Here is a 12212-nt window from a genome sequence, read left to right on the forward strand (position 1 = left end):
ATATGCCCAAATGTGAACACTGGTGGAGTTTGGGTCATGAGGGAGTGTCAGAGGGATCGCCAAAGACCATCAGTAAACATATATTTCTGATGGTCTTAGGAACCACTTTGGCAGAGAAGCCTGAAGATCTCTCCACCTGTCCTAGGCTTCCTTTTTGGAAACTGATGGTGAATCCTCCTACCAAAAGTACTCCTCCACTGTGATTTGCTGGTCTCTTAGCCAAGGGGAGGGCTGTTTCTGAGACTTCAAGTGGGGCAAGGAGAGCAGGCATGCTCGGCTCATGGTGGTGTGGTGCACATATGTGGGCGAAGGAGAGTGTGTATGGTTGGAGGGAGGCATGCGCCAGCGAGTCCCTTCAAGGCATGGGGGTTCTGTGTGGGACGTTTGGCTCAATTCTATTATTGGTGGGGTTCAGAATGCTTCTTGGTTGTAGGTGAACTATAAATCCCAGCAACTACAACTCCCAAAAATCAAGGTCCATTTTTCCAAAACTCCACCACTGTTCACATTTGGGCATATTGAGTATTTGTGCCAAGTTTGGCCCAGATCCATCATTGTTTAAGTCCACAGTGCTCTCTGGATGTAGGTGAACTACAACTCCAAAACTCATGCTCAATGCATACCAAATCCTTCCAATATTTTCTGCTGGTCATGGTTCAGAATGCTCTTTAATTGCAGGTGAACTATAAATCCCAGCAACTATAACTCCCAAATGACAAAATCAGATCCATCATAGTTTGAGTCCACAATGCTCTCTGGATGGAGGTGAACTACAACTCCAAAATTCAAAGTCAATACCCACCACACCCTTCCAGTATTTTCAGTTGTTTGTGGGAGTTCTGTGTGCTAAGTTTGGTTCAGTTCCATCGTTTGCTCTTTGATTGTAGGTTAACTATAAATCCCCCATACCCACCAGTATTCAAATTTGGACATATTGGGTATTTATGCCAGTGAATGAAAACACATCCTGCATATCAGATACTTACATGACAATTCATAACAGTAGCAAAATTCCAGTTATGAAGTAGCAACAAAAATAATGTTATGGTTGGGGGGTCACCACGACATGAGGAGCTGTATTCAGGGGTCACAGCATTAGGAAGGTTGAGAAACACTGTTGTAAGGCTTTAAAGGTAAAAACCAACACCTTGCCCTTTGCCCGGAAACTACCCGTATATACTCGAGTATAAGACGACTCGAATATAAGCTGAGGCATTTAATTTTACTACAAAAAAACTGGAAAAACGCTTTGACTCGAGTATAAGCCGAGGGTGAGAAATGTAGCTGCTACTGGTAATCATCAGGAGGTTAAATGTTTGAGTATTTACATAAACCTGTAATTTAAGATAAGACAGCCCAACTCGGATTCAACCAGTATTCTAACCTCCTTCAATGTGTAAATATGCTTACCTATTTCCTATAATCTATATAAATAAAAATGTAATGTTCGTTTGTGATACCATCAGAACTCAAAAACCACTGGGGGAATTGACACCAAATTTGGACACAAGACACCAAACAACCCAATGTATGTCTTCCACTCAAAAAAATTGATTTTGTCATTTGGGAATGGTTGTTGCTGGGATCTATAGTTTACCTATAATCAAAGAGCATTCTGAACTCCACCAATGATGGAATTGGGCCAATGACGGATCTGGACCAAACTTGGCACGAATATTCCATATGCCCAAATATGAACACAGATGGAAGGAAGGAGAGAAGGAAGGAAGGAGAGAAGGAAAGGAAGGAGAGAAGTAAAGAAAAAAGTGAAAGAGGGAAGGAAGAAGGAACAAAGAGAGAAAGAGGGAGGGAAGGAAGGGAGGAAGGGAGGAAAGAGACAAGGAAGGATGGAACCAAAGAGCAAAGGAAACGAGAAAAGAAACAGGTAGAGAAGGAAGAAAGAAGAAGGAAAAGGAAAAGAGGGAAGGAAGGAGAGAAAGAAAGAAGGACAGAAAGAGGGAGAGAAGGTTGGCCACAGCAACGCGTGGCGGGTACAGCTAGTGATAGAATAAAATAATAAATGTAATAGCATGTAATGAAAAAAATAATAGAGTAAATAATGGAAATTTAATAATAATAGTAATAATAAAGTAATAAATGTAATAATAACAATATTAGAGTAAAATAATAAATGTAATAAATATAATAATGCAGTAAAATAATGTAAATGTAATAATAATAGAGTAAAATAATAAATGCAATAAAAATAATAATAGAGTAAAATAATGTAAATGTAATAATAATAGAGTACAATAATAAATGTAATAAAAATAATACTAATAGCAGAGTAAAATAATGAATAACCTTGACTAGAGTATAAGCCGAGGGGAACTTTTTCAGCCCAAAAAGGTCTGAAAAACTAGGCTTATACTCGAGTATATACAGTAATTGCCAGACGGTGGAGTGAATTTAGAATTGGTGTGATATGCTCACACCTGGATATTGTCATAACTAGTCCGCCTGCCGTATTTGCAGTGAGCCAACTATAGTATCTGGAGCCAGGTTGTTGAATGCAGTCTGCTCACTTCTCCACGTATTCACATTTGTTTGCTCTTTTATTGCTTACATTACTATTGGCCTTTCTTCCAAAGAGCTGAAGAAAACCCATATAACTCTCCTATTTTCCTATTTTATTCTTGCAATATCCCTAGGATAATGGCTATAGATTAGGGGTGTGCAAAGGTTTGCTTTTAATTCATTTTTTTGGATCAAATTTATTAGAATCGTGCAGATGAATTGATATTAGAAACATGCAGGAAAGGCTGGGGAGGGGATTTAAGAATTGAAGCATTCACTCGTTCTTTTTCGTTAAGACTCTGTAACATTCGGATGCCTCCTGAGGTCAGCTTAATTTTCAGTATAAGCATTAAGCAATTTTGTCAAAGCCAAGAGAATATAAAATGCTTTAAAAACCAATCCTTTTTCTCTGGCCCGATCGCCATAAGCAAAGGCACTGCGGGTGGGACTAGCAAAGTTAATGGACGGGAGACGGAGAGCACGGCATTCCGGGAAATGTTGTTCCGGAAGGCGAGGCCCCTGTGGCAGAGAATGGAAAAGGCCCTGCCCTAAACTACATTTCCCAGAATGCAGTACTCAGCATCAGAAAGACTCTGTGAGAGTTACAGAAGCCAGTTGTTTAGAGTCAGTCTAAAAATCTATATGAATAAAAATGTAATGTTCGTTTGTGGTATTCACAGAACTCAAAAACCACTGGACGAATTGACACCAAATTTAGACACAAGACACCTAACAACCCAATGTATGTCCTTCACTCAAAAAAATTGGATTTTGTCATTTGGGAGTTGAAGTTGCTGGGATTTATAGTTCACCTACAATCAAAGAGCATTCTGAACTCCACCAATGATGGAATTGGGCCAATGACGGATCTGGACCAAACTTGGGATGAATATTCCATATGCAATTGAACCAAACGTAGCATAACAGGACTCCCATGACCAACGGAAAACACTAGAAGGGTTTGGTGGGCATTGACCTTGAGTTTGGGAGTTGTAGTTCACCTACATCCATAGAGCACTGTGGACTCAAACAATGATGGATCTGGATCAAACTTGGCACAAATATTCCATATGCCTAAATATAAACACAGATATTGGGGGAAATAGACCTTGACATTTTGGAGTTGTAGTTACTGGGATTTATAGTTCATCTACAATCAAAGACCAGTCTGAACCCCACAAATGACAGAATTGGGGCAAATTTCCCACACAGAACCACCATGACCAAGAGAAAATACTTAAGGCCATCCAGTCCAACTCTCTTCACCAGGGCAAGAAAAAGTAATCAAAGCCCTCTTGACAAAGAGTCATCCAGCCATAGATATAAATAGATAGATATGATTCATACACACACACACACACACACAAATATAGTATCATAGATTTGAAAGGGACCCCTAAAGAAGGACAATTATATGTTCCATATTCCAGAGTAGGCAAACCACACAATCTACACATCAACACTGACAAAGAAACAACAAGAATACACACAAGCATAAAGAAATTACATATATTAGAAACCCACACTTTCACATTACTTTATTTTCCAGATCACCAGACTGGGCCACAGCAACGCGTGGCAGGGGACGGCTAGTAAACATATAAAATGATTGAATCTGCTAAGACAGTGGTTCTCAACCTGGGGTCCCCAGATGTTTTTGGCCTACAACTCCCAGAAATTTCAGCCAGTTTACCAGCTGTTAGGATTTCTGGGAGTTGAAAGCCAAAAATATCTGTGGAACCCAGGTTGAGAACCACTGTGCTAAGAGGACTAAAGTGAGTAAGTAATAGTATAAATCTGTGCTAAGTTGAAGTTTTGTGGGTTGTGTGTCATAAAGACAGGCAGGTATCCAATGGGATTGCTGTGGTCGCTTTTTGGGGGGCAAATTGTTTCTGTATGAACTTTTAAAATCCCCAAAAGTCCATATATGTGTGAATCTTTCTGAAAGTTCTGGGGATCATTTTTTTCCATGTCGGGAGCAACTTGAGAAACTGCAAGTCACTTCTCTTGTGAGAGAACTGGCTGTCTGCAAGGACGTTGTCCAGGGTTACGCCCGGATGTTTTGATGTTTTATCATCCTTGTGAGAGGCTTCTCTCATGTCCCCACACGGAGAGCTAGAGCTGACAGAGGGAGCTCATCTGCACTCTCCCCGGATTTGAACCTCCGAGTTCTGTGGGTTGTGTGTCATAAAGACAGGCAGGTATCCAATGTGGTTGCTGGGGTTGCTTTTTTTTGGGGGGGGGGGGGGAATTGTTTCTGTATGAACTTTTAAAAATCCCCAAAAGTCTGTATATCTATGAATCTTTCTGAAAGTTCTGGGGATCTTTTTCCAATGTCAGGAACAACTTGAGAAACTGCAAGTCACCTCTGGTGTGAGAGAATTGGCTATCTGCAAGGATGTTGTCCAGGGTTACACCCGGGTGTTTTGATGTTTTACCATCCTTGTGGGAGGCTTATCTCATGTCCCCGCATGGGGAGCTGGAGCTGACAGAGGGAGCTCATCTGCACTCTCCCCGGATTTGAACCTCCAACCTGTCGGTCTTCAGTTCTGTTGGCACAATGGTTAAACCCATTGTACCACCGGGGGCTCCTGTTCTAGGGATTGATGCCCTGGTTATCTTGTGCATTGTATAAAAAATCCAAGTAGATAGCTCTTGTAGTTTTTTTTAAGTGCTGTTTATAAAATCTTTTTAAAATTCCCCAAAAATCTGTGGATTAGTGAAATATTCTGAAATTTGGTAGGCTAACTGGGGTAAGCAGGTTCTACCATTGTAGCAAGTTTCACTCCAATAGCTTTCAAAATGAGGAAGAAACGAGCTCCTGGAGTTTCCCCAATTATAGTATTTATACCATTTTTAATAGATCGCACATCCCTACTATAGATATAGACTAGACCTGGGCAAACTTGGGCCCTTTCTCCCTCCAGGTGTTTTGTACTTCAACTTCCACAATTCCTAACAGCCTCAGTCCCTTTCCTTTCTTACCTTTGCGCTTAAGTGGCTGAGGGGGGAAAGGAAGGGGCCTGAGGCTCTGAGGAATGGTGGGAGTTGGAGCCCAAAACACCTGGAGAGAAGGAGGGAGGGCCCAAGTTTGCCCAGGCCTGATATAAATGGACATGATATAAGTGCTAGATCAGCATTTCTCAACCTGGAGGTCGGGACCCCTACGGGGGGGGGGGGGGGTCGCGAGGGGGTTTCCAGAGGGGTTGCCAAAGACAACCAGAAAACATATATTTCCAATGGTCTTAGGATCCCCTTTGGCAGAGAAAGCAGAAGATTTTTCACCTGTCCTTCTCTTCCTTTTTGGAAACAGACAGCGAATCCCCCTACCAAAAGCTCTCCTCTGCTGTGATTCGCCAGCCTCTCAGCCAAGGGGAGGGCTGTTTCTGAGACTCCAAGCCGGGAGAGGGGAGAGCAGGCGTGCTCGGCACATGGCAGTGTGGTGTGAATGTGCGGGTGAGGGAGAGCATGCGAGCCTGGAGGGAGGCTCACGCCAGCGAGTCCCTTCAAAACATGGGGGTTCTGTGTGCCAAGATTGGCCAAATTCTATCATTGGTGGGGTTCAAAATGCTCTTTCACTGTAGGTGAACTCTAAATCCCAGCAACTACAATGGCCAAATGGCAAGGTCTATTTTCCGCAAACTCCTCCACATCTGGGCATATTGAGTATCCATGCCAAGTTTGATCCAGATCCATCACTGTTTGAGTCCACAATGCTCTCTGGATGGAGGCAAACTACAACTCCAAAACTCAAGGTCAATGCCCACCAAACCCTTCTAGTATTTTCTGTGGGTCATGGGAGTTCTGTGTGTCAAGTCTGGTTTAATTTCATCGTTGGTGGGGTTCAGAATACTCTTTGACTGTAGGTGAACTATAAATCCCAGCAACGACAACTCCCAAATGAAAAAATCAATCCTCTCCCACCCCACTAGTATTCAAATTTGGGTATATTGGATATTTGTGCCAAATTTGGTCCAGTGAATGAAAATACATCCTGCATATCAGATATTTACATGACGATTCATAACAATAGCAAAATGAGAGTTATGAAGTAGCAACGAAAATATGTTTATGGTTGGGGTTCACCACAACATGAGGAACTATATTCAGGGGTCGTGGCATTAGAAAGGCTGAGATAGATAGATAGATAGATAGATAGATATAGATAGATGGTCTGATAGATAAATATAGATAGATAGTCAGACAGATAGATATAGATAAATTGATGGTCTGATAGATAGTCAGATAGATAGATATAGATAGATAATCAGATAGACTGACAGATATAGATAAATTGATGATCTGATAGATCAGTGGTTCTCAACCTGGGGTCCCCAGATGTTTTTGGCCTTTAATTCCCAGAAATCCTAACAGCTGGTAAACTGGCTAGGATTTCTGGGAGTTGTAGGCCAAAAACATCTGGGGACCCCAGGTTGAGAACCACTGTGATAGATAGTCAGATAGATAGATAGATAGATAGATAGAGATAGATGGTCTGATAGATAGATAGTCAGATAGATAGATAGATAGATAGATATAGATAGTCAGATAGACGGATAGATATAGATAAATTGATGGTCTGATAGATAGATTGTCAGATAGATAGATAGATAGATAGATAGATAGATATAGATAAATTGATGGTCTGATAGATAGTCAGATATATATATATATATATATATATATATATATATATATATTGATGGTCTGATAGATAGATATAGATAGATGGTCTGATAGATAGATAGATAGATAGATAGATAGATAGATAGATATAGATAGATAGATAGATTGATGGTCTGATAGTCAGGTAGATAGATATAGATACTCAGATAGACGGATAGATATAGATAGATTGATGGTCTGATAGTCAGATAGATAAATGTAGATTTATTTATTTATTTATTTATTAGGCTTGTATACCGCCACCCCCAATTTGGCTCGGAGTGGTTTATAGCAGTAGATTAAAACAATACAACCAACCTCAAAATACAATAAAAACGAGAACAGACACAGTCCCGAGTTATTCACCCATTGAAAGCTTGTCGGAAAAGAAAGGTTTTACAGGCTTTCCGAAAAGCAAGTAGCTCTCGGATGGTTCGGGTTTCAACTGGCAAGGCCTTCCATAAATAAGGGGCCACAATCGAGAAGGGTCTCTGCCTAGCAGAGGACAGATGGTAAGTCCGGATGTTGGGGACTTCAAGCAAATTTTGGTCTTCGGACTGATGATGGTCTGATAGATAGATTGTCAGATAGATAGATAGATAGATAGAGATAGATCGATAGAGATAGATAGATAAGTCTGATAGATAGTATCTATGTATCTGATAGTATCTATGGTCTGATAGTCAGATAGGTATTTTTTTGTCAGATAGATAGATCGATAGAGATAGATAGATCGATATAGATAGATAGAGATAGATATAGTCTGATAGATAGTATCTATGTATCTGATAGTATCTATGGTCTGATAGTCAGATAGATTTTTTTTGTCAGATAGATAGATCGATAGAGATAGATAGATCGATATAGAGATAGATATAGTCTGATAGATAGTATCTATGTATCTGATAGTATCTATGGTCTGATAGATAGTCAGATAGATTTTTTTTTGTCAGATAGATAGGAGATAGATAGATCGATATAGAGATAGATATAGTCTGATAGATAGTATCTATGTATCTGATAGTATCTATGGTCTGATAGATAGTCAGATAGATTTTTTTTTTGTCAGATAGATAGATCGATAGAGATAGATAGATCGATATAGAGATAGATATAGTCTGATAGATAGTATCTATGTATCTGATAGTATCTATGGTCTGATAGATAGTCAGATAGATTTTTTTTTTGTCAGATAGATAGATCGATAGAGATAGATAGATAGAGATATAGTCTGATAGATAGTATCTATGGCCTGATAGTCAGATAGATTTTTTTTTGTCAGATAGATCAATATAGATAGATAGATAGATATAGTGATAGATAGTATCTGTGTATCTGATAGTATCTATGGTCTGATAGATAGTCAGATAATTTTTTTTTGTCGTGTCAGGAGCGACCTGAGAAACTGCAAGTCGCTTCTGGCGTGAGAGAATTGACTGTCTGCAAGGACGTTGCCCAGGGGATGATTTTGATGTTTTTATCATCCTTGTGGAAGGCTTCTCTCCTGTCCCCGCATGGGGAGCTGGAGCTGACAGAGGGAGCTCATCCGCCTCTCCCCGGATTCGAACCTGCGACCTGTCGGTCTTCAGTCAAATAGATAGATAGATAGATAGATAGAGATAGATGGTCTGAAAGATGGATTGATAGATAGATAGAGATAGAGATATATGTTCCATACATTCATTCTACCCAGTTTATTGGGCGTTTTGCAACCCCCCCAAAAGGGGGGCAAAAGGGGGAGAGGGGGTTAAAGGACCCCCTCCCCAATATTCGAGGATTGGGAGGGGCTTTTCTTCCCAACCCCCAACTTCTCCTCTCCCTCTCCTCCCCCCCTTCCCCCCCTCATCTTACTTACGTGGACAGGAAGCTTCTCCCCGGTGGGCCCCCCGTTTGCTGCTGTGGCTGCCCGGCCCCCCAAGCGCGGACCCGCTCGGCCGCCGCCCCCCGCCGCCATGTCCCTCGCTCCCTCCCTCCTTCCCTCCCTCCTTCCTTCCTTCTTTCCTTCCTCCGCCTTTTGCGTCACCGCGCTCGGGGAGGTGGGGCCAAAGCGGAACCTTCGCGCTTCGGGAAGAAGCACCCGCCCGGAAGGGAAAAAGGAACCGGACCGGAAGAGGGTACAGCGCAGAAAGAGCGGCCAAACAAATAGGCGCGCGGCTGAGGGGGGGGGGGGGGGGCATAGAGTTGCGGCGCAGAGCGGCCAAAGGAAGGGACCAGGAAGTGAAGGACACCGCTCTTCTCTCGAGCGAGGGAAAGACTTGACGTTTGTGATGAAATGCAGGATCAGGAGACCCAACCCTACTTTACTTGCTCCATCCATGTTCAACATCTACACAAATGGCCAGCCACTGCCAGAAGGGACAGAGAGTTTCATCTATGCTGATGATCGTGCCATCACCGCTCAAGCAGGGAGCTTTGAGATGGCAGAACAGAAGCTTTCCGAAGCTCTTACTGCCTATTACAGGGAAAACCAGCTGGACTACTGCAATGCGCTCTACGTGAGGCTGCCCTTGAAGACAGCTCGGAAGTTGCAACTGGTGCAACGATCAGCAGCAAGGATGTTAACGGGAGCCCCTTACAGAGAGAGGTCAACCCTCCTGTTCAATTTATTTATTTACTTTGCTTGTATACCGCAGTTTCTCAGCCCGTAGGCGACTCAACGCGGTTCACAACAAGAGCAAAAGACAATCCAACAACATACAATATTAAAACTATTAACAGTATAAAATATAAACTAATGACATCTCAATAACAACACATTAACGTCTCGTAACTAAAATCGTGATCCAATTCGTCATCCATAATTCCGTTTCCTATATTCATCGTGTTCATTGCACTATTTATCCGAACGCCTGTTCAAACAGCCAGGTTTTTAGTTTTCTTCAAAACACCATTAGCGAAGGGGCTGATCTAATGTCCATGGGAAGGGCGTTCCACAGCCGAGGGGCCACCACAGAGAAGGCCCTGTCCCTCGTCCCCGCCAGCCTTGCTTGTGATGCAGGCGGGATCAAGAGCAGGGCCTCCCCAGAAGATCTTAGTGTCCTGGTGGGTTCATAGGCAGAGATACGTTCGGATAGGTAACTTGGGCCAGAACCGTTTAGGGCTTTATAGGCCAACGCCAGCACTTTGAATTGAGCCCGGTTCAAGGAGCTCCACTGGCTATATTCCGAGCTCAATTTAAGGTGCAGGTGCTTACCTACAAAGCCCTGAACGGTTTGGGACCAGCTTACCTGCGTGACCACATTTCCATCTACGAACCCACACGCTCACTTCGGTCATCTGGAGAGGCCCTGCTCATGATCCCACCTGCGTCGCAAGCGCGCTTGGTGGGGATGCGGGACAGGGCCTTTTCCGTGGTGGCCCTCAGACTCTGGGTCCTCCCCAAAGACCTTAGACAGGCCCCCACACTGGCAGTCTTCAGAAAGAACTTGAAGACTTGGCTTTTCCGATGCACCTTCCCAGATTAGGAAATCTCCACTACCAAGTCCCATAAGCACCTTATCAGAACCAATGACTGCTGCACATCACACTTGCCCTAGAAGACTCATATACACCACCTGTCACATCAGCACTTTTAATTCTTGTACCCATTACTTTGGCCTGGCCCAGTTTTTATTGTGTTTTAGTGTATTGCTTTTGCCTGTTGTTTATCTGCTTTATCCTGTTTTTAATTGTTTGATTTGCCTAGTTTGTATTGCTATGTTGTGTGTTGAGGCCTCGGCCTGTGTAAGCCACATCGAATCCTTCGGGATTAGCGGGGTACAAATAAAGTTTAATAATAATAATAATAATAATAATAATAATAATCCCCAACCCATCTAAAACACAGACATGTGCTTTTCATCTCAAGAACAGAGAAGCATCCCGAGCTCTGAGGATCACCTGGGAAGGAATCCCACTGGAGCATTGCAGCGCACCCAAATACCTGGGAGTCACTCTGGACAGTGCTCTTACCTACAAAAAGCACTGCCTGAATATCAAGCAAAAAGTGGGTGCTAGAAACAATATCATACGAAAGCTGACTGGCACAACCTGGGGATCACAACCAGATACAGTGAAGACATCTGCCCTTGCGTTGTGCTACTCTGCTGCTGAGTACGCATGCCCAGTGTGGAACACATCTCACCACACTAAAACAGTGGATGTGGCTCTTAATGAGACATGCCGCATTATCACGGGGTGCCTGCGCCCTACACCACTGGAGAAATTACACTGCTTAGCTGGTATTGCGCCACCTGACATTTGCCGGGAAGTAGCAGCCAATAGTGAAAGGACCAAGGTAGTGACATCTCCAGCTCATCCCTTGTTTGGGTATCAGCCAGCACGTCAACGACTTAAATCTAGAAATAGTTTTCTAAGATCTACAGAGACGCTCGCTGGAACACCTCAGCAAGCGGGAGTCCAAAAGTGGCAGGCTCAAACCCAGAACCTCAAGCAATGGCTGATACCAAATGAGAGACCCCCCCCCTGGGCACAAAGAAGACTGGGCGATTTGGAAGGCACTGAACAGACTGCGCTCTGGCACCACGAGATGCAGAGCCAACCTTCAGAAATGGGGCTACAAAGTGGAATCCTCGACATGCAAGTGTGGAGAAGAGCAAACTACAGACCACTTGCTGCAATGCAACCTGAGCCCTGCCACATGCACAATGGAGGACCTTCTTGCGGCAACACCAGAAGCACTCCAAGTGGCCAGATACTGGTCAAAGGACATTTAATCAACTACCAAACTCACATATTTTGTATTTTGTCTGTTTGTTTGCTTTGTTCTGTTAGAAATGTAATATAATCGACTGGTTGCCCTGACACTACAAATAAATACTGAGAAAGGCCGACACAAGCCGTATACAAGGCCGCCATCTAGTGTCTCATTGCAGAAAAGCAGGCCCTTTATTCACTCCCTATTAAAAGATGCCCTCTAATGGCTATGTGGCAGCTATTTCACCTCTGCCCACTGAAAGCCAAAACCAAGGTCACAACATCTGTTATAGAACTCCAATATGCCGATGATAACGTAGTCTGTGCGCATTCAG

General features: G+C 43.0%; 1 protein-coding gene across 2 annotated transcripts in view; it reads right to left on the reverse strand.

The window, feature by feature from the left end:
• Positions 1 to 9151, reverse strand: part of SIN3B (SIN3 transcription regulator family member B) — a 60984-nt gene extending 51833 nt beyond the window's left edge. For both annotated transcript variants that reach the window (XM_067473559.1, XM_067473558.1), the window contains exon 1: positions 9038 to 9151. In XM_067473559.1, coding sequence (XP_067329660.1) covers positions 9038 to 9136 — 99 coding nt within the window. In that variant the 5' untranslated portion in view covers positions 9137 to 9151. The remainder of the gene's footprint in view (positions 1 to 9037) is intronic.
• Between the last annotated feature and the right edge of the window lie 3061 nt (positions 9152 to 12212).

The sequence above is a fragment of the Anolis sagrei genome, chromosome X (assembly GCF_037176765.1).
Source record: "Anolis sagrei isolate rAnoSag1 chromosome X, rAnoSag1.mat, whole genome shotgun sequence".
Taxonomy (NCBI): domain Eukaryota; kingdom Metazoa; phylum Chordata; class Lepidosauria; order Squamata; family Dactyloidae; genus Anolis; species Anolis sagrei.